Raw genomic sequence first — 26749 nt, 5'->3', positions numbered from 1 at the left:
AAAGGTCTACTCAAATGGCAAATGACTACTGGATTTCAGCCACTTTCTGATGACTGCTCCACTGGGGGGGGGCGGGGGGGGAAAGCTACATTTATTTGTGCCTGCTTTTAAGACTTTAGAAGAATTGCTTGGTTATTTTTCTTTAAAGAGGTTTCTCCCAGCTGTTAGGTGAGACTGAAGTATACCACTTTTCTTATATGGTGCAACTTGATCTTATGCGAAAGTAGCTAAGCAGGAGCCTGTGCGCCTGTGCTGAACATGATTTTCCAAAAGTTACAAATGAGTGCAATGCCAAGAATGCCCAGAACACTTCCCTGACAATCAAGTGCTAGCTCTCACAAGCCCTGATGCCATACCAGGAAAATACCCATCAGAGCATCAACACGGTGATAGCATGGCATTGTAATGACTAATCCCATCAGCCAAGCCAATGAACACTGGTTCAGAGCAAAGCACACTTGTGCAGCAGCAGGCAACACCAGACCATTCCATCCACTGAAGATTTAACTAGCAAGGAGATGTAAATTACAAGAAACAGCTGCCTGGCCCGTTCAGTTTTCAGTACAAATGTCAATGCCAGAAGCATTCTCCTATGGAACCAGTAAATGGAAGCTTAGTTGCCCCCTCCTTAAATACTACATATACAAGAAAAAAAAAGAAAGCTGTGTAGTCCTTACACAATACAAATGCAGGAGAAATGATGTGTTTATTTGACCACTTAAAAAAAATTCAGATCAGCTAGCTTTTGTGGGCCAAATCCACTTCTTCAGGCCATGCACTGATACTGCAGAAAAAGTGTTATGAGAGTCCCAAAAATTCATGGCAGAAGTCTGCCAGGTATACTATTTAAGATGAGTTCAGTCTACAAGCCACCATGGGGGTTGGGTGGGATTCAATCCAACCCAATGTCATCCCGGGTAAAGTATAAAGCCACACACCCCAAAAGTTTGAACTCATCTTAAGAAATATGTATGCGATCTGAAGAGAAACCAGAAGCTTATCAGTGGAGGTTTTAACTGCATTATTCACTTTAATATTCTAAGAATTACACGAGGCTTCAAAAACACAGTTTCTGGTCATCCTGTTCTGAAGAATCTTCCCCTTTTTAGAGGTGACAGCTTAGAAAGTTTCCTATCTCAATTCTGTTGCAACACCATGAAGACTTGTGCTCGGGCAAATTCAGAAACACTTGGGGGTGGCATTCCTGAAACAGCAGCAGTAGATCCAGAAATAATATCAAACGTACAAAGCAGAGAATTACTTTACACAACTGATGGCAGACACTGTGGAGCACAAATCATTTTGGGTATCCTAAGGTACTGCAATCCTATGTTCCTGACGTACATGTCAGAAAAGGCAGAACAGTTTTCAATTAGGCTGATTTAATAAATTCCATGTACTTCCATGGGATCTTGTAAAAGATCATGTAAAGCTGCAGCCAAAGGCATTTCAGAACATAAGAAAAGCCCAGCTGGATCTGAACAAAGGACCCTCTCTCACCCAGCAGTCTTTTATCCCCATGTGGCTTATCAGATGTCTTTGGGAAAACCCAGAAGCAAGATCCGAAGACAATAGCCCTCTCCCCTTGTTGTGACTCGGCAACAATGCTGCTCAAAAGGCATACCAAACCCTACCTTGGAGGTACCAAATAACCATGACAACTAGCAGCCATAAGGGCCAATCCTCCATGATGGGTTTAATTCCATAGTAAAGCCATCCAGGCTAACGGCCATCACAAAACTGTATTGTCAGCAAATCCCTTATATTGACTGCGCACTGCATGGAGAAGTTTTCTTTATTTGCGTCCATAATCTCCTGTCCATCATTCGCTGGATCATCCCAAATTATGGCAGAATAAAATGTCTCTTGTGTGCTTGCTTAACCCCATGCATACATTTTATCATGCCCCTACTTAGTCACCTTTTCTCCTAAACTACCTTTTCCCCAGTCACTGCAGCTTTTCCATTTATTGTTCCAATGCAGAGAACTGAATAATTTGTTTACAGTTGAAGAGACTGGAAAGATTCAATGAAACCGGAAGTTTGCATGAAGTTTCACTGTTTAATAGTTACTGTACGAGGGCCGTTACACAAAATAAGCAGCCAGTGCAGCCATTTTGTCTTTTGGTTTCTTTGGGTTTGGCCTCCCTCCAGGCCTCCTGCCCTTTCCTCTTCCTCGGCCCTGTCGTTTCCCCTGTCCTCCCCGGTGCATGGGATGCTTCATCGCGGCATGCTTTAACTCAACCAGATCTTGGAAGACGGGGTCGCAGAACACGCAACCCGTGTGCTGTGTCTCACTGCCAGGAAGGGGGGATTTGGCTTTATTGAAATCCACATCCACAAGGGCAGCATCACAGGCCTCGCACGTTTCTGCTGACACCCGGACTTTGTGCGCGTTTTCGAAGAAGTGTACGATCACGTTGCATTTGTTGCAGGCCATCTTCCACTTGGGTCCGGATGTGGGGTCAAGCACCAGCACTCCATTCTCACATTCCACGCACTGTCCAATTCCAAGCATGTTCAGCGAGTGTTGGCAAGAGGGGTGAGTACACTCATTGCAACCCATTCCTGGGGGGAGGAAAAGCAACAAAACATAACAAAACCATGCGAAAACTCAGTATCTCCTATTCTCTCTCTTCTGTGTGGGAATAAGTAAATGACCGGCTGTAAAGTAAAGGTGTGTGGATCTGTGCTTTTAGGCTGCAACGTCTAGAAGGCAAAAACAATAACCCACTAACAAAATCTGCAATCTCACAAAGCCATTTTTCATGCCTGAAACAACTGAGCAAGTGAGACAGTTCTGAATAATTAAACCTACACTACACTGTACCTTTATTCTCACAGTACAATTTCTGATTATGGGGTTTTGTGAGATGATTATGAATTGAAACAGGGAGTGGTGCTCAGATGTGGCTACTTGAGAGCAATGGCTGTGTAGAGGAAGAATTGCAGCAAGTCATGGGAGGGAGCAGAAGGTACGCCAATGGAGAAGATCCTGCAGACTAGATAGCGCAGCATTACTGAAAAGCCATCTCTACATTTTCTCTGAACGTTCCAAACATTGGCCCAAATCCTGTTGCTTTTACTTACAGCGGTAAGGCTGATGATGCCATTAGCTGTGGTGTTTTTTTGGAAATAAAATATTTCCAAACCTTTGTTTGGTGGTGTGTGTCAGAAATTCTTCATTTCTGAAAAATCAGTGTGGCTGATTACATCATCAGCCTTACATGGTGTGTGTTAAGGTGGCAGGATTTCATCCACTTGAAACAAAAAACTATCTGTTCATTCGTATGTCCCTCAGAAGCACCTGCCAAATTCCAAATCAGAAACTATATATGCTCCAAGCACGTTGTGCAAATGAACAAAACTGATATAATCTAATCATAGGAATTACACGCAACCACACGCCTCAAGTAAAAATATGGTCACCAGCAGTGACCTTAAGGCTCAAAGCAGTTTTCAGCTATGCACATCTGAGTTGCCAGATTGACAGCAGTTGCAGTTTTGTGATAAAAACCCAAAGAGGAATACTGCCGGAAAAGCAATTAGCCAACATGTTATCTGTCAGCCGCCTAACCTTTTTTCATATCCCTGAAAGGAGGATGGTTGAAGCAGTAAGGGCACAGTGGGTAACTCTTCCCCCTTGATCCAGAGGACCACAGCACCAGTTCAAAGTCATCCAGAGGGCATCGTAACTCTTTGTAGAGTTTGATGGTACCGTTCTGAGGGAGGCTGTAAGTTTCATCACAGTGAGAGCAATGTAGACGACTTGGCTTGGCCTAGACAGAACGAAGGGAAAACACGCAAGGAAAAACACTTAACTTTTTTTTAATCTCTGTATCCTACTGAAAAGTCTTCTTCCTATTTGGCAAAAATAGATTAAAATAAAAGATACACCCAACTGAAGTGTCACTTAGCCTTGTATGATTCATCCACTAGTTGCAGAAGCCTTTTATTCATCCATTTGCATAAGCCTTTTATCAGACAGGTCAACTAGCATTTTTGTTGGTTTGTTTAATTTATATACCACCCCATTAGTGCCTTTAGTGCCGTGTTGGCCCTAAAATATGCCTGGGACCTTGAGGTGTTCCAAAATGTGGCTGTTGGAGAACAGACCTGAGCACAACACACTCATCATGACAACAGCTTTACTGGTTCCCAGTCTATTTTGACGGGCAATTCCATTAACAGCTTAAAAACAGGATCTCAAAATCACTGCTTCCTTGCATTATCAGCCAGCTTGCTTATTAAGGTCTACCACAGAAGTTCCTTCCAGTGTCGTCTTAGTAATTCAGAAGCAACTCATGAGGTGCACCACAGAGCCACAGCTGGGAGGCCCCCTGCTAGGGAGGGTCATTGCCACCTCCTCGTCACCCGTTGCAATGATTTTCCTATTTCGGCAACCATTTCGCCTGTCAAAAAGAAGTTAGTCTGCTGACCCTTTGGGAGACTGAGTTTTGTATTGGTTTTATTGTTCAGTTGTTCCTATATTACCTTTTAAGCACATTGTTAGCCACCTTTTGTTTTCACGGAAAAGGCAGTGATCATATAAATATGTTGAATAAGCAAATGGAAACAAAAAACTGCCTTCAAAAGAACAGCAGTGTCAGTCTGCTGCTGGAAAACAAAACGTCCTGTGATGCTTTAAAGACTGAGCACATTTATTCCAGCACAAGCTTCCATGGAGTAAAAGCCCCCTTCATCAGCAGCAATGAAGTGTTAGCCTGAATCTCAGGTATACATGGCTGGGGACGCAACATCAGTACATATTTTCTCTTTCATTAAATTCTAGCTACTGTTTACCTGGATGTACTTCATAAAACGATGACATTTTCCACAGCGGGAAAGGGGCTTGCCTGTGGCAGCCAGGGGCGAAAAAGAGACTTCCATCAGTTCATCCATACCTGCCAAGTAATGGAGAGTTTGGAACTTTATAGATTTTTTTCTCCTTTTCTCTTCCGAACAGAGAAAACCAAGCACCTGAACTGGTGAACAACTTAAAACTGAGTAACTCAAAACTTCCATAACCTCTCTGAAAGCTTTTAAAGACTGTAAATACTACAAATTAAAAATAAAATAAAGGGCATTGTGAAAGACAGTTGAAGTGCCTGCAACGGCTAGCTTAGGACATTCATGAGGAGAACCTAACATGAGTGTCTTAAGCTACAGTTGATTAGGCTTGACTGACGGCTGGACAGTAGAGGGTACAGTGAAGATAAGCTCAGCACACCGCTTTGCAAGCCGCTCCGTGGACCGGAACTGATTTCCCTATAGCACAGTGGTCCCAAACCTTTTTCGAACTGAGGAATGGTTGGAGGGCAGGGTGGGTGGGGTTCTTTTTACAGGGATGGGGCACCCATGTGTGTGTGCGTGGGGCACCCGGGCTTGCGTAGGTGGGTGGGGCATCTATACATGCATGTGGGGGGGCTATGCATGCATGTATGCGTGCATGGAGGGTGTGTGTGCAGGGGGCAGGAGATCTGTCTCTGCAGCCCAGTCCTGCCAAGGCCACGGATTCTAAGGGACCCACATGGGTAAGGGTGTGTGTCTGAGAGAGAAAGAGGGAGTGAGTGAGAAAGGATGATGGTGGTGTTGGTGGTGGTAACTAACACAGCCTTCCTTTTTTTAGGTCCTTCCCCCAAGAAAATGCAACAAATGTATTGGATACATCAAAATATTCAACGTGTTTTGTTTACTTTTTGATTGTAAGAAGGGGTGAATAGTTACAGGTGTGGTAAAACCCTTACCGGCGATTGAATCAACAAAGTAGTGAAATTTCCTTTTGAAGATATCCAGGGTGTGTTCCAGGACCTGGTGATAATTTGCTTTACCTTGAGCAATTAGGTTGAGTTGTTTCTCTACTGCACTACGGATTGTAGGCAGGACAAGCTCTGCGTCTAAAAGAGAGCGAGAGAAACAAAGGTAGAAAATGCTCCAAAAGGAGTACTGTACTGTGCAAATGCACCCTGGGCAAAATCAACCAGGAACCTCTCTGTTGTAAATCCCGTAAGGATAAACAAGATGTGTACCAAAACCCGCTGGTCTTCCAGGCACACTCAGCCTGTGGCTCAGTCCGGGGAGCTTAAAGTTCTACATTTTTACGCAGCATTGCTAGCATTCACCAACATTTGTACCGACATTCAGCCATTCTCACATCTAATGGTTGAAATGCTATTCCACAGCTACATCCGGGCAACAGAAATAACATCAATGGCAGTCACGGATTGTCACTGACTAAAGGTTTCTTTTTGTGATTTATTTCACTTTTTAAAAAATATGCTGCCTTTCTTCCCATAGGAGATCCAAGATGGCTCACAATAATTAAAATCGTACTATAATAACAAGTTAAAATTGCTATACAAGACTATGTATTAAAAACAATTAAACAGTGATCAGGATTAAAACAAATCTGAAAACATTTAAAAAAAACATTTTAGCATCTCTAGAATTCAAAAAATGAGTGCTCCTCAGACATTTGTCACTGAAAAGTCTGCCTAGAAAGGAATGTCTTTGCCTGATAATGGCAGGATAAGAGGGAGGGCCAGTGTGTTCCAAAGACTGGGAGCAGCCACTGAGAAGGCTCTATCTTGTGTTCTCGCCAAAGGAACTTGAGAAGGCAGTGGAACTGAGAGAAGGTTCTCCCCTGAAGATCTTAAGCTTAGTCTCATATGGGATAATATGATCCTTCAAACAGCCTGGATCCAAGCTACATAGAGTTTTATAGATAATAACCAACATTTGGGGGTGTACATAGCTTATGGACAACGTGACAAAGTTGTGTGTATCCAGAAATTGCAAAAGGAAGCCTCTAATCTACTGCAGCTGATGACATCACCTCTATTGAGCAGGCAGACCCTGCTCAACAGGATTTTGGCCGATGAAGTTTACATTGTTAACTTTTTTCTTTTAACCACATTTCATCAATTGTTGCCTTCAAAGCTAGACTTCTGTTCCCATAGAAGCAGACTCTCCAAAGCTGTCCCAAAATGCAAAGCAGAGTAGATATGAGCTCACCTATTTTATAGTAGCCATGGACCAGAACAATGCCCAGATTCGTAGGCTTCAGTCGGCGGCCACTTTCCACAGTGACATAGTTGCGCTGGCAGATGTTGTTGATGTGCACTGGAATGCTGGCATCCGTTCCTATATATAAGAAAACTTAGCATCTGTGTAACATCTTCATGTGCTCAAACTGCTATTTTGGTTGTAACCCTACTCATAACACTATAATGAGGGGGTGGACTTGACTGTGTTTTATCATTGAGCCAATGATACAGGCAAAAATAAAAGTATAGCTTACAACACAATTCTATACTAGTCTGGTCAGAAATAAGTTTCAGTATGCTGAATAGAACTTAATCCTCCATGAATCTATTTAGCATTCCAGAACTGGGATAGCTGTTAGCTTTACATCAGATTGTCCCATTCTCTCAGTCTCACCCCTAATGGTAGATATATTCCCAACTACACAAACCAGGGAAGGTGTTGTGAACAGCACAGGAAACCTAACCATCAATAACAAAGATCCAACAGTCACAGGCTCTTTTAATTCACATGGCTAGTTACTGACAACCAGGCCACTGCCCACCAAACAAAAGGGGGCAAGAAAAACTGCAAAACACTGCAGACAGATGACATTTGACCAGAGGCATTTTGACCTCAATACCTGAGATCACCTGCAGGACGGCTGAGTAACAGAGATTTACAAGCAAAATGCAAACATTCAGTGGCTGGTGTGTGTGTGTTTAAAAGTGTAAAAATGCCCATGGGCACTGCAGGAAGAAAGTGCTTTGAAAATGAAAGAACTTTTAAAAGTGTGGCTTGAACTTTCCTTCTGCCTGGATGGATATTTTACAGAAGACAAGCCCTGAAAGGCATCATTCTAAACTATGTTCCACACACTCAACACCTGCCGGCACACAGTTACAAAGGACGTAAAACAATAGCTTGGAAAAAGAGCCAATAGCTTGGAAAAAGAGCTAAGGAGAGGACATAAATAAAACCATATTCCCCAAGGCAGAAGATGTGCATCTAATATAAAAACACCAGAAGGGGGCAGATTACTCTGTTACAATGCTACAGCAAAGTGGTTACTTTTTCCCCCAAAAGTGATTTTAGAAAGATGCTTGTATACTGTGGATACTGTGGAAGCATGAATGTGCCCATGAGCTCTGACACCAAGTGGCTCTGGTTATACAGAAGGCAGAAGAGCAGAGAGGATATACTGTAAGATTTTGGGGCTAATCAGCAAGGATTCCTCTGTATTTAATAATAGCGGCAACAAAAGAACTCTTCCCTCATTATTAAATTATAAGTGGTGATGCAGAGAAAGGGGAAAACAGATCCTTTTGATTAGCTGGGGGGAAACTAGGACTGGATTTCTTTGTGAAAGAACTGTGAACCAAGATCTGGTTGGCAAATACAAATTCCTGGGCAGCTGCTTAGAGGCACTTTGTTCATTTTTGACATCCAGTCAATCCTGAAATTAATATTATTTCCAACTCACTCATTATTATATTATTAATATAATTTCCAACTCACTCATTCACATATGCACACGCCACCATGGGCAGTTTGCTAATTAAAAAAACAACACCAAATAATCATGATTAAATTGCACTTATTTACTCCCCCAGTTTCAGGGGTCCTCACTATGCTACTAGAAAAGCTTAGGAAAGTTACTTTTTTGGAACGACAAGCCCCACCATTCCTGCCAGCACACCTGCCGTGGCTAGGGGATTTGGGGGAGTTACAGTCCAAGGAAGTAACATTTCCGAACCCTGGAATGTGGTCTCTACCGATGCCATGTTTCTCCATCAGAGTGATGAGCTCTGCTTCCGTCAGGTAATCCGGAGGATTGGTTTGTTTTTCCAGAAGTTTGACTTCACTGACCGGGAAGATGTCTCCTTTCTCACAGATGGGAAGACTTTCTTCGGGAGGAATGCTCTGCCACGGCATGATTTCAGTGAAACCTTGAAAAGGATTTTTTAAAAAAAAAAATTATGAGAGTAACTGTTATTAAATTTTCTTCTTTAACTTCATGTTATTTGGAGGTTACTGGTTAGCATCAATCTTGCTCTGGCACTGGAAAAAGTCCCAATTATTTCTCATTTTGAAGTCATAATGAGACATATTGAACAAAGGCTAGAATCCTACTCATATTTCCACAACTTGCTGCAGCTAATGCCAGCTAATTCATAAGGTGCTGGGGGAACCTCGGTTGCACAATAGGGCTAACGGATGGAGACATGCACCTCATCAATTAACTGTAATTAGCCACAGCAAGTGACACAAATCTTACATGACTGTTAATAGGATCCTGCCCAACAAACTCATTTTTTTCTACAGAAAGTACAGTGTTATATATTATATATTTATACAGGCTACCCTTGACAAAGATAGTACTTGTGGTCTGTACCGTGTTTCCCCAAAAATAAGATAGGGTCTTTTATTAATTTTTGCTTTAAAAATGCATTACAGCTTATTTTTTTCCCCGTGTACAACAATCTATATTTATTCAAATGCAGTCATGTTATCTTCTTCTGGTTGCTGCACAATGGTGGAGAGCAGGGTTTCACTTAACTAGGGCTTATTTTTGGGGTAGGGCTTATATTACGAGCATCCTGAAAAATCATACTAGGGCTTATTTTCAGGTTAGGTCTTATTTTTGGGGAAACAGGGTAATAAGTCAACCCTAAAAAAGTAAACTGCATGCTAAAGACAAGCAAGAAGCTGATTATACAGTCTGGACCCAGTGCAACACAAACTCTAACCAACAGTAAAACTGCCACTGGAATATTATATCTACACTGAGAGAGGGAAGGATAATTCACAATAGGTAAAATGCTAAGCCATGAAGTTACGTGTAATTAATATTGTCTGTACAAATGTAACATTTAAAACTTGCTTCCTACAAAAAGCACAGAGCAACGTAACAGCCTCTTCCCTTCTAGTGTTATTCTTACAACAATTCCACACATTGATTAGAAAGAAAGTTGTGCATATTTTCTGTACAAGGATCAGCAACAATCCTAAATCCCTAGAAGTAGTAAATATATGTCTCAGCTGCAAGGATACAAACGATGAGATGCACTGTTGTTGGTTCTTCCTCCTCACCTGGTGAAAGAACCATCTTTCCTACACAAGTAAACCGTTCCGGCCCAACGCTGCACGCAATGGTAGTCTGGAGATATTTGCAGTCAGCACTGACGGTGGCAATGAAATGCCTAGTAATATATTCGTACAGCCTCCATCCATCACCACCTGGTAAAATAGAGATTGTTGCCGAAGGCTTTGTTCATATCACAGTTTAGACAAAGCAAGTAGAAATATCCATTTTGTAAAAAGATGCCAAAAGAGTCTCATTACCCCCTTGTCCATGTACACCTCTTTATATCTTTATCTAGCATTTCCATTATGTTTCTGCACCAAAATAAGTTTAACCTTCTGTTGCCTTCTTTGCTGCAGCGTGTGGATGTAGGAAGGAAGCCTTTCCTCAGCTTTACAGCCAGCAAGGAAATGAGGCTTCTAGCCTTTTAATAAGCTTCTAACCTTTTGAAAAAAATGACATTTATAATATAGCTTGGGGCGGGAGGGGGGTAGAATGGATAGTTCTTCCTGTTCCCTTTTATCCACCAGCTACATGCCAGTGCTAGAGGTGGAAGAACAAGCTTCTGCCTGTCTGCAGCCAGCATGGGAAGGAAGATGTGTGCAGGTTGGGCTGGCAAAGAACCATATAGTTTTCCTCCGCAAGCCTATGCCTTCACCTGCATGGAGCTTCTCATTACCAGTGACATCCAGGCTAGTGGATCAATGCAAGGCTGATGGTAAAAACCTCTTGTAAGTTCAGAATTATCAACCATCAGTCACCTAGCTCTGCTTCCGAGGCGGTTCTCATTGGTGTTATTGGGGGATGGTCACCAGCATCGTGGCCTTTTCTTGGTCTGTTAATGCCTTCTGAGAGTAACACTTTTACCTGGGAGAAAACAAGAGAAAGAGAAAACAAGCTATGCACTGCTTTAGGGGGCAGCATCTGGCCACTAATTAGAAACATTAAATCCTGCTGATTTCAATAGGATTTATGCAGATGGTTAAATATCTCATTAAAATCAAAGACAGCTGAATCTGAGAATAGGATAAAGCATGTTTTCAAATATTTCCTATAATATGGACAGGACTTTGTAAGGTAAGAACCATTTTCAGTGCAATTTCTTTTTCCACCTCCATTTGCAGATATAAAATATGTGTGAACCAAAGAAAGAAAGACAGACAGACACTTACTGTTTCAGCCCAGTAAGGATTATTAGCCTGCTGTCGCAAAGCGCCCTTCAAGTCAAAGTTTTCTGGGTAATGGGTAGTTTCTGTTCGAGGATAACTGATATAACCTTGAGTATACAACCGTTCAGCTATTTGCATAGCATGCTGTGGTCCCATTCCTAGAAGGAAAATATTTATAGTTGTTTAGAAACAGACTGTTAACTAGACGATCAGTTTAGCAATAACATGTTTATAGACAAAGTGGTATGGCTTTTTTCAGAGTTACATACTCTTCAGTGAAATCTTTTCAACAATTAGGAATGCAGGAAGGTGCCTTATAGAAAGTCAGATCACTTGTCCAGTTAGTGATGATTTATTCTGGCCAGAAGGGGTTTTCCCATGACCTGCAACCTGCCCATTTTATTGGCGAAACTTGAATTCAGAACCTCTGCCCTTTGCTATAAACGGCATGACGGGCTTTCTTCAAATCTTTCTATTTGGCTTCACCCTTCCTGCTCAGCAAGAAATAAAATCTGTTTTTCTTTATTTTCTCTGTAGCATAAACCAGAACTGCAAGATTTAATATGCTGCATCAATTTAAATTTTGGCTAAATAAAAGATGTTCAACACTGATTGAACAGCAGAGTTAAGGGGGGGGACTCTAAAGCAAATGTAAGTTTCACCTAAAACAGGATTTCATCTTCTCTCATACACGGAACATGCCACATCTAAGGCATACAGTGCACCCTTGACTTACAGACGGCTTGACTTACAGACTTTTTGAGTTACAGACTTCTCTGGCTGCAAAATTTAGGTTTGACTTGCAGACTGAGATTTGACTTACAGACCAGAAAAAAACCAAAATGGAACAAAAACGGCCTGTTACGGGATTAATCGGTTTTCAATGCACTGTAGGTCAATGGAGACTTGACTTGCAGACTTTTTGACTTGAGAACCGCCTTCCAATACGGATTAAGTTCTCAAGTCAAGACCCCACTGTATGCCTATGATACATACACACATTACTGAAAAACGATGACATATGCTTCAGAACTGCTGTTTTGTATGTACGCTTAATCAATGACCCATACAGATTTTAAAAGATAAATATTTCCTTAACTAAATACAGCAAGATAAATAAGACACTGTAAGAGTTACAAATCTAGCTGGCTGAATAGCTCAGTGAGTCACAGGTTAGGAGTTTAATTCCCATTATGCCTCCTGGGAGATGAATCGCCCTGTGTGGCCTTGGACAAGCTGGGGAATGGTAAACCACTTCTGAGTACTCTATACCTAGAAAACCCCAGGGTTGCCACAACTCAGAATAGACTTGATGGCATGTTAAAAAAAGAAGAGGGAAGAGAGAAAAGAATAAACAAACAAAACAAAGGCTAAAAAGAGTGTATGTGGGTTGTTTGTTTTTTTGGTGACCATAAAGTCTCCCACGTACTTCAACTGAATACAAGGAGTGAACAAGAAACATCTGTGATTGTTTACCAAACTGATTCAATGCAAATGCACTCAGGACTATGCCCCATTACGTTCAATGGGACTTATGCAGGCAAGAGCATAAAACCATACCCTCCCTTCTTATGCTACCTCTAGGACTACACAGGATAGGGGTTGGGGTCTAGCTCAACATTAAGACGTTTCTAAGGGGAGTATAGACATACAGTGGTGCCTTGTTTAACGAGCGCCCTGTTTAACAATGAATCCGCATAACAATGAGGTTTTTGTGGTTTTAGATGGCCAAAAATCGCTTTGCGATGATCGGTAAGCGTTTCGCTTACCGATTTTCACATAGCGATGTTTTAAAAACAGCTGATTGGTGGTTCCAAAATGGCCGCCGGGAAAAATGGCCGCCCGCAGTGTTTTCGCGCCCTTTCCTCGCTTACCGGGCAGCGAAACTGGTGGCCGGATGGAGGATTTCCACATAGCAGTGCGTTTTTCCCCATAGGAACGCATTAAACGTATTTTAATCTGGATAGCGACAATTTTTTCGGCACGGATTATTGTCGCTATGCGGGGCACCACTGTATTGGAACTGACTCACTTGATGTGCTTTGTGGCCTAAACTTATCGGTTTGTTCCCACTGGGGTAGAACCACTAAAATCAAGGGTTGGAGAGTCAACATTTATGGAAGGTAAAGGTAAAGGTTCTCTTTGACATTTAGTCCAGTTGTGTCCGGCTCTAGGGCGCAGTGCTCATCCGCATTTCCAAGCCATAAAGCCAGCGTTTGTCTGTAGACAGTTTTCCGTGGTCACATGGCCAGCACAACTAGACACGGAATGTTGTTACCTTCCCACCGTGGTGGTACCTATTTATTTATTCGCATTTTTACATGCTTTCAAACTGCTAGGTTGGCGGGAGCTGGGACAAGTGACAAGAGCTCAATCCATCGCGTAGATTCGATCTTACAACTGCTGGTCTTCTGACCTTGCAGCACAGAGGCTTCTGTGGTTTAACCTGCAGCAGCACCACGTCCCCCAACATTTATGTAAATCCCACTGATTCTACAGGGCTTCTTTACTTGGGGCTACTAAGTAGATTCGAGCCATTGTCTATTGACCTCTGTACGTTTTTTAGGACTATCCCCAGCTGATTTTATAAAATGTTCCTCAACCATATGCTGAAAACAAAAAAATTTATATCACTGGACCCTCTACTTACCCAACGCAGCACTAGCAACTCTTAACATTTCTACAGTATTCAGGGCCAGGGGTCTCTGCTTAGCCTTCTCCTTTTTAATCACAGACTCTACCTAGAAGACAAAGAGATGTGGCTTAGGAAGGTCTGAGGATCAGTCATAGACACTTGACAGAGAGGCTGCTGTATGTCAAGTACCTGGGATTCCATTGACAGGGACTATTTGGGTTGCACCATGGAAAAAGGGACAAGATGTCCCCTCTGCCATTCTAGATACTCAAGATGATGGGACTGGCAATTGTTAATATGTTTCAACAAGGACATGAGGACAGCATCCTCCACTGTTCCAGCAGGACAAAAGGAGAGACCACACAGGGAAAGATGTGCGAAAAACAGCTGTGTCCACCAGCTTCCATGAGGTGGGAGCTTCAGTACAGTTTCCATCTTATGGTACTTGCTGCTTAAGATAGTTGTCTTACTATACCTAGTGACACAGGAATTAGAAGATTGGCGTTCCAAAGGTGAGTTGTGCATATTTTCAGGAGAATTCTGCTATCGGGAAGACATATTGATCTTAATGTACTTTTTTAAAATTTGGGTTTATACTACTGAAATGTTGCTATTACCTTTTTGAAACTTCCTTTGCAAGACAAAAAAAAAAACCCCTACTGCAGCTGATGGATAAAAATCAATGAGTGGTCTATTGACCAGATAGGCGGGATATAAAATAAATAAATAAATAAATAAATAAATAAATAAATAAATAAATAAATAAATAAATAAATAAATAAATAAATCACAATTTAAATTTTAAAAATCAATCTTTTTCTTCAAATCATTAAAAAAACCTGTTTTTTAAATTTTAAATTGTGGTTTAAATCATGATTGAAATCAATTTGATTGAAAACCAATCCACCGTGCTACTGCAACTATTGTGTGTTTTCTTTTTTTTATGTTTGTTGTTCCACACTAATAATTGAAAAGGAACAACAATTTTAACCTAAAAGATCAGCTCATTTCTCTTAGGCCGAGTTAGTACAGGAGGAAGGAAGCCGATACATGGGTATGTTATGTATCTCTTAAGTTCCAGCACTTTTAAAACACCATATATTAACAGCAAAACTAAATGAGATGAAACATTCTATGTTACCTAAACTTAGCACCAAAAAGCTCTCAAACAGGAAATGCAATTCATATACATCACTGCCATGGCCTTACCTTTGCTTCCTTTGCCGCCTTTGTTATGTTCAGGAACATCTGAGCAATTTCTCTGTCAAAAACTCTCACTCTGTCCCAATCCAGAGTCAGACAACTGTCCTTCTCATTGCTAACCTGGGAGGAAGATACAGAGAAAAGCAAGACTAACTTAAGTTCTTGTCTAGTGACATCCTGATTTGTAACTGGCTTTGCCAGGCAGGCCAAATGAGCACTGTGATTATGTAGTTTATCTCTCCTCTAGTATCAAGATGATACGATATGTCAAACACCCAAGACTGGTAGCAAAAAACCCCCAGTTTCTGAATACATTATTTGTAAGAGGAAGAGACAATACTTATGGTTCACAATGCACCACATATGTCCAGTCCTTAATTATTTTAAATCATACATCTCTTTACAATAATCTTGAGCATACAGATATCTACTCATTTCAAAATCTCAAATTTCTACAAAATAATTAGGGCCCAAGTGGGCATAAGGAACTTGATGTCTGAAGAAGTGGACTGGTCCACAAAAGGTCACATTAAAATATATCAGTTATTCTTTTAAGATGCCACATTTTTGTCTTCTTAATTTTTCTATTTTGCTTTTGCCTGACATGCTACCGCAAACATGGCTACCTCTTCTAAAACCACAAGAAACGTATCACTGCCACAGTGGAGGCAAGCTTTTCTGTTAATAAGTATTTATTTATCTTCTTGTTTCCATTCCACTCTGCAACTATAAAACACCATGTTTGTGAGGCATTACTCCAGCGCTGGGTAAGCCCTGAGGGTTCGTGGGTCAAATTTTGGCCCAGAGCCCACTGTGGCCTACGCCATGCCCTGACAGAGCTTTTTTCAGCCATCACAAAAGCTAAGGAAATAGAAAATGCCTGGAAAGCCACTTCTACCTTTTTCTTTCAAGGTGGGGAGAGGATTTACAGGACCCTTTCAGTGCTCCTGATGAAAAAACAGCCACTCCTGGAAGCCTCCTGGAGTGGAAATATGGATTTTTAAAATCCAGAAATATACTTTTAGGGATCAGCCACACATTGCCCTCCCCTGCATTAGTCAAACAGCCATGTCAAAGAGCCCGAGCTTCTGTACATTCTGCATTGTTTTGGCTTGCCTCTGACCCCGCCAGCTCCCGAGGGGCTACACAATGACTCCTTTTAGCTGATCAGACTTCCACAAAACACAATTCAGCGTTCAGATGATACACTTGCTTTGTTTTTGTGTTTCAACCAGTAACAACTAAATGCAGAGGGAATCTGAAATGGTGGCAATAACTAACCTTGGCTTGCAACACCCAGTATGTTTCAGGCTTGAAAGACTGGATTTTATCATGTCGCTCCACACAGAATCCGAGTGTTGGAGTCTGACAGGGACCAAAAGAGATTAAAGAGCTGTCTAAATTGCCATACTTTCCCTGGAAGTATTTTGTCTGAAACCTGTTAAGAATAAATAAATACAATCAAACAGTTACCATTCTGATCCTGATCCTGATCTCTTCAATGTTAGCTATTTCTACATATGGAATAAAGACCCAAGATGCCTGGGTTTAGCATGGGTTTCTAGATTTGGTTGCCAGATTATAACTATCTTATATGAATTTCAATAAATGACACACATTTTACATACAGAATGCATTTAGTGTGGTTCCTGTACCACAGAAATAGGAATTGCTTTTTTAAAAATACAAAAGGACAATTCTTACAAATAGGAATAACAATTTTTAGAATGACCATTGTCTCACAAAAAAACCGATAGTGTCTGATTATTTTTAGGTGACTTAGAATAATATAATCACTCATAGAACAATAGAATAATCATAGAACCTGATGATAGTACTGGTCAACCTTATAACTGGATTTAAAAGTCAACAAGAAAAATTCACAAAGGCTGACACGCTGATGCTTATTACAAAGGGCTTCCAGGGGAAACCATTTCAACGACTATTATTTAGTTTATTCAGTTAAAACATTTATACCTTGCCTTCCGCTTCAGTTTAGAGAGGTACTCAAAAGAATCAGAGACAAGCTAGTGGCACAGTCAACCGGGAGATCAGCTTCTCCACAAAGAGGTTTCTGCTTCACAGCTGTACTATACTGTATCCCAGTCATGCAAGCTGGGGCCACTGCGTCTTGAAATGTCCTCCCCTAGGTCGCTCAAGGCCATTGGTATGACTGGGAATGAAGAAACAGGTTCAAACCACTGATTCACCTAAGCGTTAGGATAAGGGATAAGAAGATGGGAGTGCTACCCTCCATATTAAGAGTAATTTCTAGCCTATATCCTAGCCAATGCCAAGAAATAACATGATAGAATAGGAAAAACTGTGTGAATGCCTTGTAAATGCACAGCCAATTCTCAGATCCAGTTCCTGACGGGCATCCACTGACAGGGCTTCATTGTGATTGGGCTCTCCCAAGTGGTTCATAGCATGGCAGATGTCGGTGTCAGTAATAGAGCTGAACTTGGCTCTATAGACGATCCTTTCATTGCCACGAGCTTTGTTCATCACAGGAAGAGTAGCATCCAGGACCTGTAAGAAGTAAAGATCAAAGAAACTGTCAGTATTTACTAGGAACATTCCTTCTGCAAGCACCACAGAAAAAATGGAAATAGCTCAAGATCACATTTGTAAACAAGCAAGACAATTATGCCACTCCTATTATTTGTTTTATTTGTTTTATTTATAGGCTGCCTTTCTCCTGATAAGGGGATCAAAGGTGGCTCACAATATTAACAGAACGAAGTTCTTTCACGTTAAAAAATAAACTACACACTGATTAAAATGCAACTGAGTAATTAAAAGCAGGACATACTGGACAAACAGTAGGTGATCAACAATGTACTCTGTTACTTAACAAAGAAAATGAATGTTAATTATATGAATGACAACAGCCACCAAACAATGGGCTGTCTTCTAGCTTACCCGGCATGACCAAAAGTGCCCACCAAATTGCCCTACCTGTATTTGAACTTGTCTAAAAACCATAAATGTTATGTCCATAAATGGAATCTAATGTGTTGCAGTCAAATAATAAATATGAAGTGTCCACAGGACTCATACCTCAAAACAGATGTTTTCACCTTCCTTATCACAATCCAACCACAGAACAATATAGTCACAACCTCTCCCTTCTACCTAAAATAAAATAAAATATATCATCTAGTAATAACAAGAAGGAAGAGTACATGTTTCTCTCAGTGTTAGTGTAGTTGCCCTTGACAGATTGAGAATTATGGGCCAAATCTATACAGCTAGGAAGATCAAATAGAAAGGCATATTCTGAATTATATCAGGGTATAATAAGGCAGCGTTGGTGACATGTTTGCTGCTCCACAAAAATGCCACAGCAATCACCGCCTTTCGCATTTAAAACCAGTACATGTGGGAAGACATTAGGTGCTACTTTTTGAAACCTTAAAGTTTTATTATGCCCAATTACACAAAGATAAATACATAGAATCAATACATAGTATAGTATAAAATCTTGCTATAGCGTTTTGCAAATTCTCATAGCTGAAAACAAAAACTTAGCCGCTAATTGTGTTATTATTTGATTCTGTCCGGACAACAGAAACTTCAGATAGTCTGTGGGAGGTAGACAAGTACATTTATTCATAATTGAACCAAGATATAGAATGCATTGACTTTTTAAAAGAAAAGTGGACATGCCACAAGAAAGCACATGAACTGTTCTCTAGCGGATTAATTCTACTCCATGTCAATCTCATTTAAAGCCTGAAATGATACATTTCAGGGATTCCAGGGTACCACAAGGCTCAGAGCTCTTCAATATTTTTATTAATGACTTATTTAAGAGGGTACAAGGAATGCTTGTCAAATTTGGAGATGACACAAAATTGGGTGGCATTGCTAATATCCCAGAAGACAGAAAGAAAATTCAGGAAGCTCTTAATAGGCTCAGGCACTGGGATGAAAACAACAGAATGAAAATGAACAGGGATTAGTGCAAAGTTCTACACCTAGGGAAAAAGGAGCAAACACTCAGTTACAAGATGGGGGATACTTGGCTCAGTAGTACTACATGCAAGAACGGTCTTGGAATTGTTGTCGATCACAAGCTGAATATGAGCCAACAATGTGATGTGGCTACAAAAAAGGCCAATGTTATTTTAAGCTGCATTAGTAGAAGTATAGTCTCCAAACCCCATAAGGTCTATGGGGTTCAGCACTGGTTAGGTCTCCTCTTGAGTCTTGTGTCCAGTTCTGGACACCACTCTCCAAGAAGGATGCTGACAAATTGGAACACATTCAGAGGGCAAGAAGGATGATTAGGGGACTGGAAACCAAGCTCTAGGAGGAAAGATTGAAAGAACTCAGCATGTTCAGCCTTGAGAAAAGAAAATGGAGAAGATATATGACAGAACTCTTCAAATACTTTTGAAGGTTGTCATACACAGAAGGAGCAGGATCTGTTCATAAAAATCCCAGAGTGCAGGATATGCAACAATGGGCACAAATTACAGGAAGCCAGGGTTTGGTTGAGTGTCAGGAAAAAAATTCTGTTAGAGCAATATAACAAAGGGACTAATTAGTTTGGGAGCTAGTGAACACTCCAATGCTGGAGGCATTCTAGGGAAAGTTAGACAGCCATCTGTCAGATATACTTTGATTTGGATTGCTGCATTGAGCTGGGGGTTAGGACTCAATGGCCTTAGAGGACCCTTCCAACTCCATTGTTCTATGATCCTATGAGGATTGGGGGAAAAGATCTGCCACTGGATTCTACCAATCAGGTAGAATCAACCAATCTAATCAATCGGGTTACCCAACCTTGGGTAACCCAATTCCATGTTTCATCTAAAGCTAAATCCTTACTTATTTGAATGCAGAACACTGCACGCTACTTATACTACATTCCCATCAGCCTATCACCCCATCTACCCGTGTTTTGCTTATGCAGCAATAGCTTCTAATTTGAGTCTCAGCACATGTTTAAAGGGGTCAGCTTGTTCAGGGGAAAATGGTTGCTTAGAAAATATACCTGTAAGAATTTCACCATGTTCAGCTTCGGATTAGCTTCTTTCTTTTCCGTAGGGGCTTTACTAAAAAGTTCTGCTGGGTCTACTTTATCCCAGTTGTTGTATTTTCCTGAGAAAAACAACAGAATTAAATGCAGATTTTAATACAAAATTGAGAGCACCCAGACTCTACGGCTGCATTGTATATAAATGTTAGAAAGGTATTTATCAACACCCATCTGTAGAATATACAAAAAGGAATAAATCTCACAACATTCTGTAAACACAGAAGCTGCTAACCCTCCCTTTTCTACTTTCTCCTTGAACAATAAAACTATTTTTTAAGTAATGGTATAGTTCAGACTTAAATGCAGAACCATGCTCTCACTGTAAGAGCTACACCTCTAATTTACTGTATATGCTTTCTGCCTTTTGAACACTTGGAATATCCTCCCTTGATTCTGGTTTAAAATAACACCAGTTTCAATAACAACTGAATTGGGCATAGATCACTTACAAAACTTCAAATCAGGATAACAAACCTAGTTTAAAATGACTTTTCTTAATGTGATTTGGAGGCAAACTACAATCTGAAATTTTTTAGTAATTGAGTCATTCTTCTGAAACTACACAACACTTCTAACAAACCCAACTCCAAAACTGGATCGGCATTCTGAACTCCAATGGGTTGCTGGTCTGTTTCATACTGCTCCAGAGGTCAGTTTATTACAAGTTTCAGTTAGCTCTGCTGCCCTGCTTTTCGCTCTCCTGGCTACCTAACACCACACTGCTGTGGCTTTAGATAACAACAGTACCAAACAATGTTATAAATGATTAATAAACAATGGTATACCTATAAAATCCAACGTCATCACATGGCCACATACAGATGTCATCTTGAAATGGGCGCTTTGACCTGCAAATGATCCTGAGTACTCATGGACTGAACATGCCCCATTTAGCCCTTTCCGAGAAGATATGTTTCCTATGACAAGACATGGCAATCAGAATGACACAATCCAAACATTTCACATAATGTCCGTACAGTTACTCATTTTGCCTTTAGAAACACTGAGTGTGGGTACCATTTAATAAACACAACTTTACTCCCAGACACATTTGTTTTATTTGTTGTAAACAGTAGTTTTTAATGAGGGAGCTGCACTTTTTTTTACTGTTGCTTTCAAACTGTTTTGAAGTATTTCAAGTCAGTGTTTCTTTTAATACAATGATGTGTTTACCGTATTTTCCATGTATAAGACGCCCACCCCCCCACTTTTCTAATCCAAAATTAAGAAATCTAAGTGGGGCTTAGCAAGTGTAGGGGAAAGGGATAAAAGCGCTGCAGGATCGCTTTGATCCCTGCTTTCCCCTCCACTTGTTTTTGTTCTCCCAGCTTACTTCCATGTATAAGACAACCCTCAATTTTTAGTCTAAAGATTTTAGACAAAAGTATAGTCTTATACACGGAAAAATACGGTAATTGAGTTTTAACACTATAAATGATTGTAACTCTACAGATACCTGGTTTTTAAACTACTTTTTAGGCCATTTGGGGTCCTTGTATTGAGCGAAAAGCTGGACATGAAACAAATAAATGTATTCCCAGGAGGTAATATAGACGTAATAATAGCATACTCGCTACCTGGGAATATTTTAGCCACATACTTTAGTCCACTTACTTCTAAGTGCCCTCAGCATCTCAAGGCAGACCAGAACAATTCCAGTCTTGGGCCTGAGAACTTAACTGACTCTCGCTGACTGACCTAGAAGGTTGGTGGGTTTGTTTGTTGGTTGGTTTTTAAGAACAACATAAACAACAAAATTAAAAGGTAAGGAGAAAAACATCACTATTGCTTCTCATGTCAGCTATTGTAAAGCTAACAGCGCTTAGGAAGAAGTGATAACAGTTCCATGACAGAATTACCCACCCCATCACCAAAGTTTAGCAGCCCACTTTCATGTGCTTAATAGCACATGAGTGGGATAAAACCAAGGTTTCATCCAAGTTTAGCATCTTATGTCCATACAACTACACCTTGAAGGCAACAGCCTTCTACTGCCCTTCATCTTTCTACCCCATCTCCAGCAACTGACAGACAGAATTATAATGCTTTTTGGCTGCTTTTAAAGAGAGATACCATAAGGTTATGTAAGTATGAGCTTACAGCCCCAACTCTTATAAATTTTATACCTACTATTATAAAAATCTTTACCCAACAATTGCCCAATGACAGAAGCAAAATTGAACTATAAAATAGATGTAGGTTCCTCCTAACCTCTTGACAGGATTTTGGCTATCGATTGAGCCAAAGATGGCTTCTCTGCTACCATAAGAACAGTCTTCATCCTCATCTGACAGGGAAAAGGCTTTCCAACTTGAAGAAGGTTCTGATTTGTTTCAACCTAAGGAAACAGAGCAAATTCCACTAATTACTTATTTGGAGAGAATACCTTTCAGAGCAAGATATTAAAGTCAGCACCTGTGTGTGTATAGGAGACTTCTTTCTGCCTCAAAGGACCTGTTTCTCTCTCATTATGTGTGTGTGTGTGAGAAAACATATACAGTGGTGCCTCGCACAACGATTGCTTCATACAACGATGAATTCACACAGCGATGGGTTTTTTTGAGGAATTTCCCCCATTGTTTAACGATGTTCTCTATGGGGGAATTTCACTTAACGATGTCCCTTTTTGCTCATTTTTAAGTGTCTTAAAATGTTTGAAACCTGTTTTAAATGCTTGGATTCCATAGTGCACCTTGTGAAACATGTGCAAACTTAATTTGGTTTTGTTCTGAGTCTTCATTAATTTTTGGTGATTATTTTATTTTCCCCATTTAAATCAATTGAATGGACAGTTCAATGCATTTAAATAGGGAAAACAAAAAATCACAAAAAATTAAGGACGACTCAGAACAACACCATATTAAGTTTGCATAGGGTTCAGGAGGTGGGCTAATGATTGCAAGCATTTAAAATCTGTTCCAAACATTGTAAGACACTTAAAAATGAGCGAAAAGGTACATCGGAAAAGACTTCAAAAGCACTGAAGCCGGCTTCAGTGCTTTTGAAGCTCTTCCGTTTTCGCTCATTTTTAAGGGTCTTACAATGTTTGGAACAGGTTTTAAATGCTTGCAATCGTTAGCCCACCTCCTGAATCCTACGCAAACTTAATTTGGTGTTGTTCTGAGTCGTCCTTAATATTTAGTGATTTTTTGAATTTTCTCTCATTGGAATGTATTGAACTTTCCGTCCAATGCATTCCAATGAGAGAAAATTCAAAAAATCACCAAAAATTAAACACGACTCAGAACAACACCAAATTAAGTTTGCATAGGGTTCAGGAGGTGGGCTAACGATTGCAAGCATTTAAAACCTGTTCCAAACATTGTAAGGCACTTTTAAAGGAGCGAAAACGGACATCGGAAAGAGCTTCAAAAGCAGGAAAACGGAGATCAAAGAGCCCTTTCCAATGTCCGTTTTCGCTTCTTTAAAAGTGCCTTACAATGTTTGGAACAGGTTTTAAATGCTTGCAATCGTTAGCCCACCTCCTGAACCCTATGCAAACTTAATTTGGTGTTGTTCTGAATTTTCTGTCATTGGAATGCATTGGACGGAAAGTTCAATACATTCCAATGAGAGAAAATTCAAAAAATCACTAAAAATTAAGGACGACTCAGGACAACATCAAATTAAGTTTGCATAGGGTTCAGGAGGTGGGCTAACGATTGCAAGCATTTAAAACCTGTTCCAAACACGGTAAGGCACTTTTACAGGAGTGAAAAAGGACTTCACAAAGCCATTGAAATGTATTGAGTCGGCTTCAATACATTCCAATGGAGGAAACATTGTTTCACTCAACGATGTTTCCTATGGGTTTTTTCACTTAAAGATGGCAATCTGTTCCAATTGGAACGGATTAACCAGTTTTCAATTCATTCCTATAGGAAATGGTGTTTCACAGAACGATGTTTCACACAACGTTGATTTTTCTGGAACCAATTAACATCGTTGTGTGAGGCACCACTGTATATATAAAACAGTACAGTGGTGCCTTGCTAGACAGTTACCCCGCATGACAGTTTTTTCGCTAGACATTGACTTTTTGCTATCACTATAGTGATTCGCAAAACAGTGATCCCTATGGGGGAATTTCGCTGGACAATGTTTGGTCTCTGCTTCGCAAACTGATTTTCGCTAGACTACGATTTTGACAGCTCCCTCCACGCGTGATTTCGGGACCTAAGCTTCGCAAGACAGAGACTGAAACAGCTGATCGGCGGTTCACAAAGCGGCTTTCCTATGGCTGATCTTCGCTAGACAACGGCGATTCTTGCCCACTGGAACGCATTAAACAGGTTTCAATGCATTCCAATGGGGAAATGCTTTTCGCTAGACGATGATTTCGCTAAACTGCTATTTCAGTGGAACGGATTATCATCGTCTAGCGCGGCACGACTGTATATATAAAGGCCCTGTTTCTCTCATATGCATTGAACATGCCAACAACACCTATGTTGTTGGCATGTTCAATGCATATGAGAGAAACAGGGCCTTTATACATATTATATATATATATTTTCTCACACACCATAGATAACAGGCCCTTTGAAGCAGAAAGAAGCCGCTCCTTTCTGAGGAAAGTTGACTTCACCCCCATTAAAACATGCATTTTAGGAAAACTGGGGGGGGAGGGGAGGTTCTGCGGGTGCCTTGGCTATTAGAAAAGGGGGTCACGACTCGAAAAAGGTCGAGAATTACTGGCTTAGATGGAAACACGTTGAGTGACGGGGGAAAGTTCCTTTTTTGGGGGTGCTGTCCACTCCCAAAATCCACTAGGCAACCCCACCTCTAAAAAAAAGCCCTTTTTAAAAAGGGGGCCGCTTTCCAGCGGCCGCCGGAGAAGCTCTCCTTTACACGGCGACGCGGACGAGGCCGCTTCCTTCCTTCCCAGCCCGCTTTCGGCTCCTCGGCCCACGGCCTCGTCCTGAGGGGAAAGAGGAGCCGCCCGCCCGCCTTTCCGAGCCCCCCTCCCGACTCACCGGGCGGCGGCGGCGGCGGCCTCAGTAGAAGCAGGCGCGGGGCGAGGAGGCCGCCGCCATGACAGGCGCTTCCTCTGCCGGGTCAGGGCCTGCCTCCTCCCTCAGGCCGAGGACGACGACGGCGCCGCCTCCCCGCCCGCCATCGCCCGCCTCAGGCAGGCAGGCAGGCGGGGAGGGACCCGCACTCAGGGCCTCGGGCCTGCCTCTGTCGCCGGAAAAAAAAAACACGGGGGAGGGGGCGTTGCCATGGAAACGGGGCCCGCCGCCCTGGCTTCCCTCTTTCGCCCTTCCGGGGAAAGAGGCGGCTTCTTGCTTGTGGGGGGGGGGGGGGTTTAGGGAGTCGAGGCGCCGATCTATAGAGGGCAATGGATCCTGTGTAAGGGGAGAAAGGAAGCATCTCAAAAGAGCGATCCACCTGAAATTGGGGGATATAAACCCAAAACATGAGAACCTGCGTAGAGGCCTCCCTCCCAGTTGTTCTGGATCCGTTTGAGGAAAGCAGGCAGTCCCTCGAGGAGAAAAGTGCCCCCCCCCTCATGGCCGGTTCTTCTGGATCCGTTTAAGGGAACCAGTTGATCCCCCTGGAGGAAGAAAATGACACCTCAGTCCCAGTTCTTCTGGATCCGCTTGAGGAAGGCAGTTGATCCCTGGAGGATAAAAGTGGCCCCTCAATCCCAGTTGTACTGGATCCGCTTTGAGGGAACCAGTTGATCCCCCTGGAGGAAGAAAATGACACCTCAGTCCCAGTTCTTCTGGATCCGCTTGAGGAAGGCAGTTGATCCCTGGAGGAAGAAAACATCTGGGCACTTCCAGTTCTGGATCCGTTTGAAGGAGGCAATACAGTTGAGGGATCCTGTAGGATTAATAGCATCCCCGAAGTGGATCCCGAATAACTTTGCCTGAGCTTCTGTTGACTCCTCTGTTTACATCTGCAATTTCAGGTGTGTGTGTACACACACACACACACACACCTGAAATTGCAGATATCTCAAATTCTCTCTCTCTCTCTCTCTCTCTCTCTCTCTCTCTCTCTATATATATATATATATATATATATATAAAGAGAGAGAGAGAGAGAGAGAGAGAGAGAGAGAGAGAGAGAGAGTACACACATACTATATATATATATATAGAGAGAGAGAGAGAATGTGTGTGTGTGTGTGTGTACACACACACTATATATATATATAGAGAGAGAGTGTGTGTGTACACACCTGAAATTGCAGATGTAAACAGAAATCAACAGAAGACTATATACTGTATAGTCTTTGTGATCTCCCCTTACACACACACACACACACACACACACACACACACACACACACACACAATGACAATAAATAAATACTATAAATAAATAAATAAATAAGAATGATTTAACAGTGCAATTGGCTAAGCAACAGAATTTTGGCCAATATTTGCTACTACAGTTCAATGTGTATCCCTATTTATACCAAGAAATAGAGAAAAGAACAACAAAACAGAGAAACGGGGAAGCGGTAGTATCTTAAAGGCTAACTTTTATACATATTCCAATGAGGATCCCAGTGAACCGTTGTAGTGTTTAAGGGGTTTGGGGAAACCTTATGAAGCTTTACCCTCTTGTTGG

The 26749-nt window shown here is 41.4% G+C and overlaps 1 protein-coding gene across 3 annotated transcripts; it reads right to left on the bottom strand.

Moving 5' to 3' along the window:
- Window positions 1-1004: 1004 nt before the first annotated feature.
- On the bottom strand, window positions 1005-25272 carry TOP3B (DNA topoisomerase III beta). Of its 3 annotated transcripts, none has more exons than XM_072983723.2 (18): window positions 25141-25272; window positions 22376-22502; window positions 20950-21081; window positions 20120-20226; window positions 18178-18252; window positions 17450-17646; window positions 16396-16552; window positions 15121-15234; window positions 13927-14017; window positions 11280-11434; window positions 10869-10974; window positions 10116-10262; window positions 8798-8971; window positions 7014-7142; window positions 5747-5896; window positions 4803-4903; window positions 3577-3778; window positions 1005-2567 (listed from the first exon to the last, which is right to left on the bottom strand). In XM_072983723.2, exons 2-18 carry the CDS (start codon window positions 22449-22451, stop codon window positions 2086-2088), a joined length of 2595 nt encoding a protein of 864 aa, XP_072839824.2. In that variant the 5' UTR covers window positions 22452-22502; window positions 25141-25272; the 3' UTR covers window positions 1005-2085. The 3 variants fall into 3 exon arrangements, with proteins under 3 accessions (XP_072839824.2, XP_072839825.2, XP_072839827.2); XM_072983724.2 differs by lacking the exon at window positions 25141-25272 and adding an exon at window positions 25016-25034; XM_072983726.2 differs by lacking the exon at window positions 18178-18252.
- Window positions 25273-26749: the final 1477 nt, after the last annotated feature.

The sequence above is a fragment of the Pogona vitticeps genome, chromosome 14, assembly GCF_051106095.1.
Source record: "Pogona vitticeps strain Pit_001003342236 chromosome 14, PviZW2.1, whole genome shotgun sequence".
NCBI lineage: Eukaryota > Metazoa > Chordata > Lepidosauria > Squamata > Agamidae > Pogona > Pogona vitticeps.
Note: the sequence above shows the minus strand (reverse complement) of the source record. Positions and strands in the feature narration are given on the sequence as shown.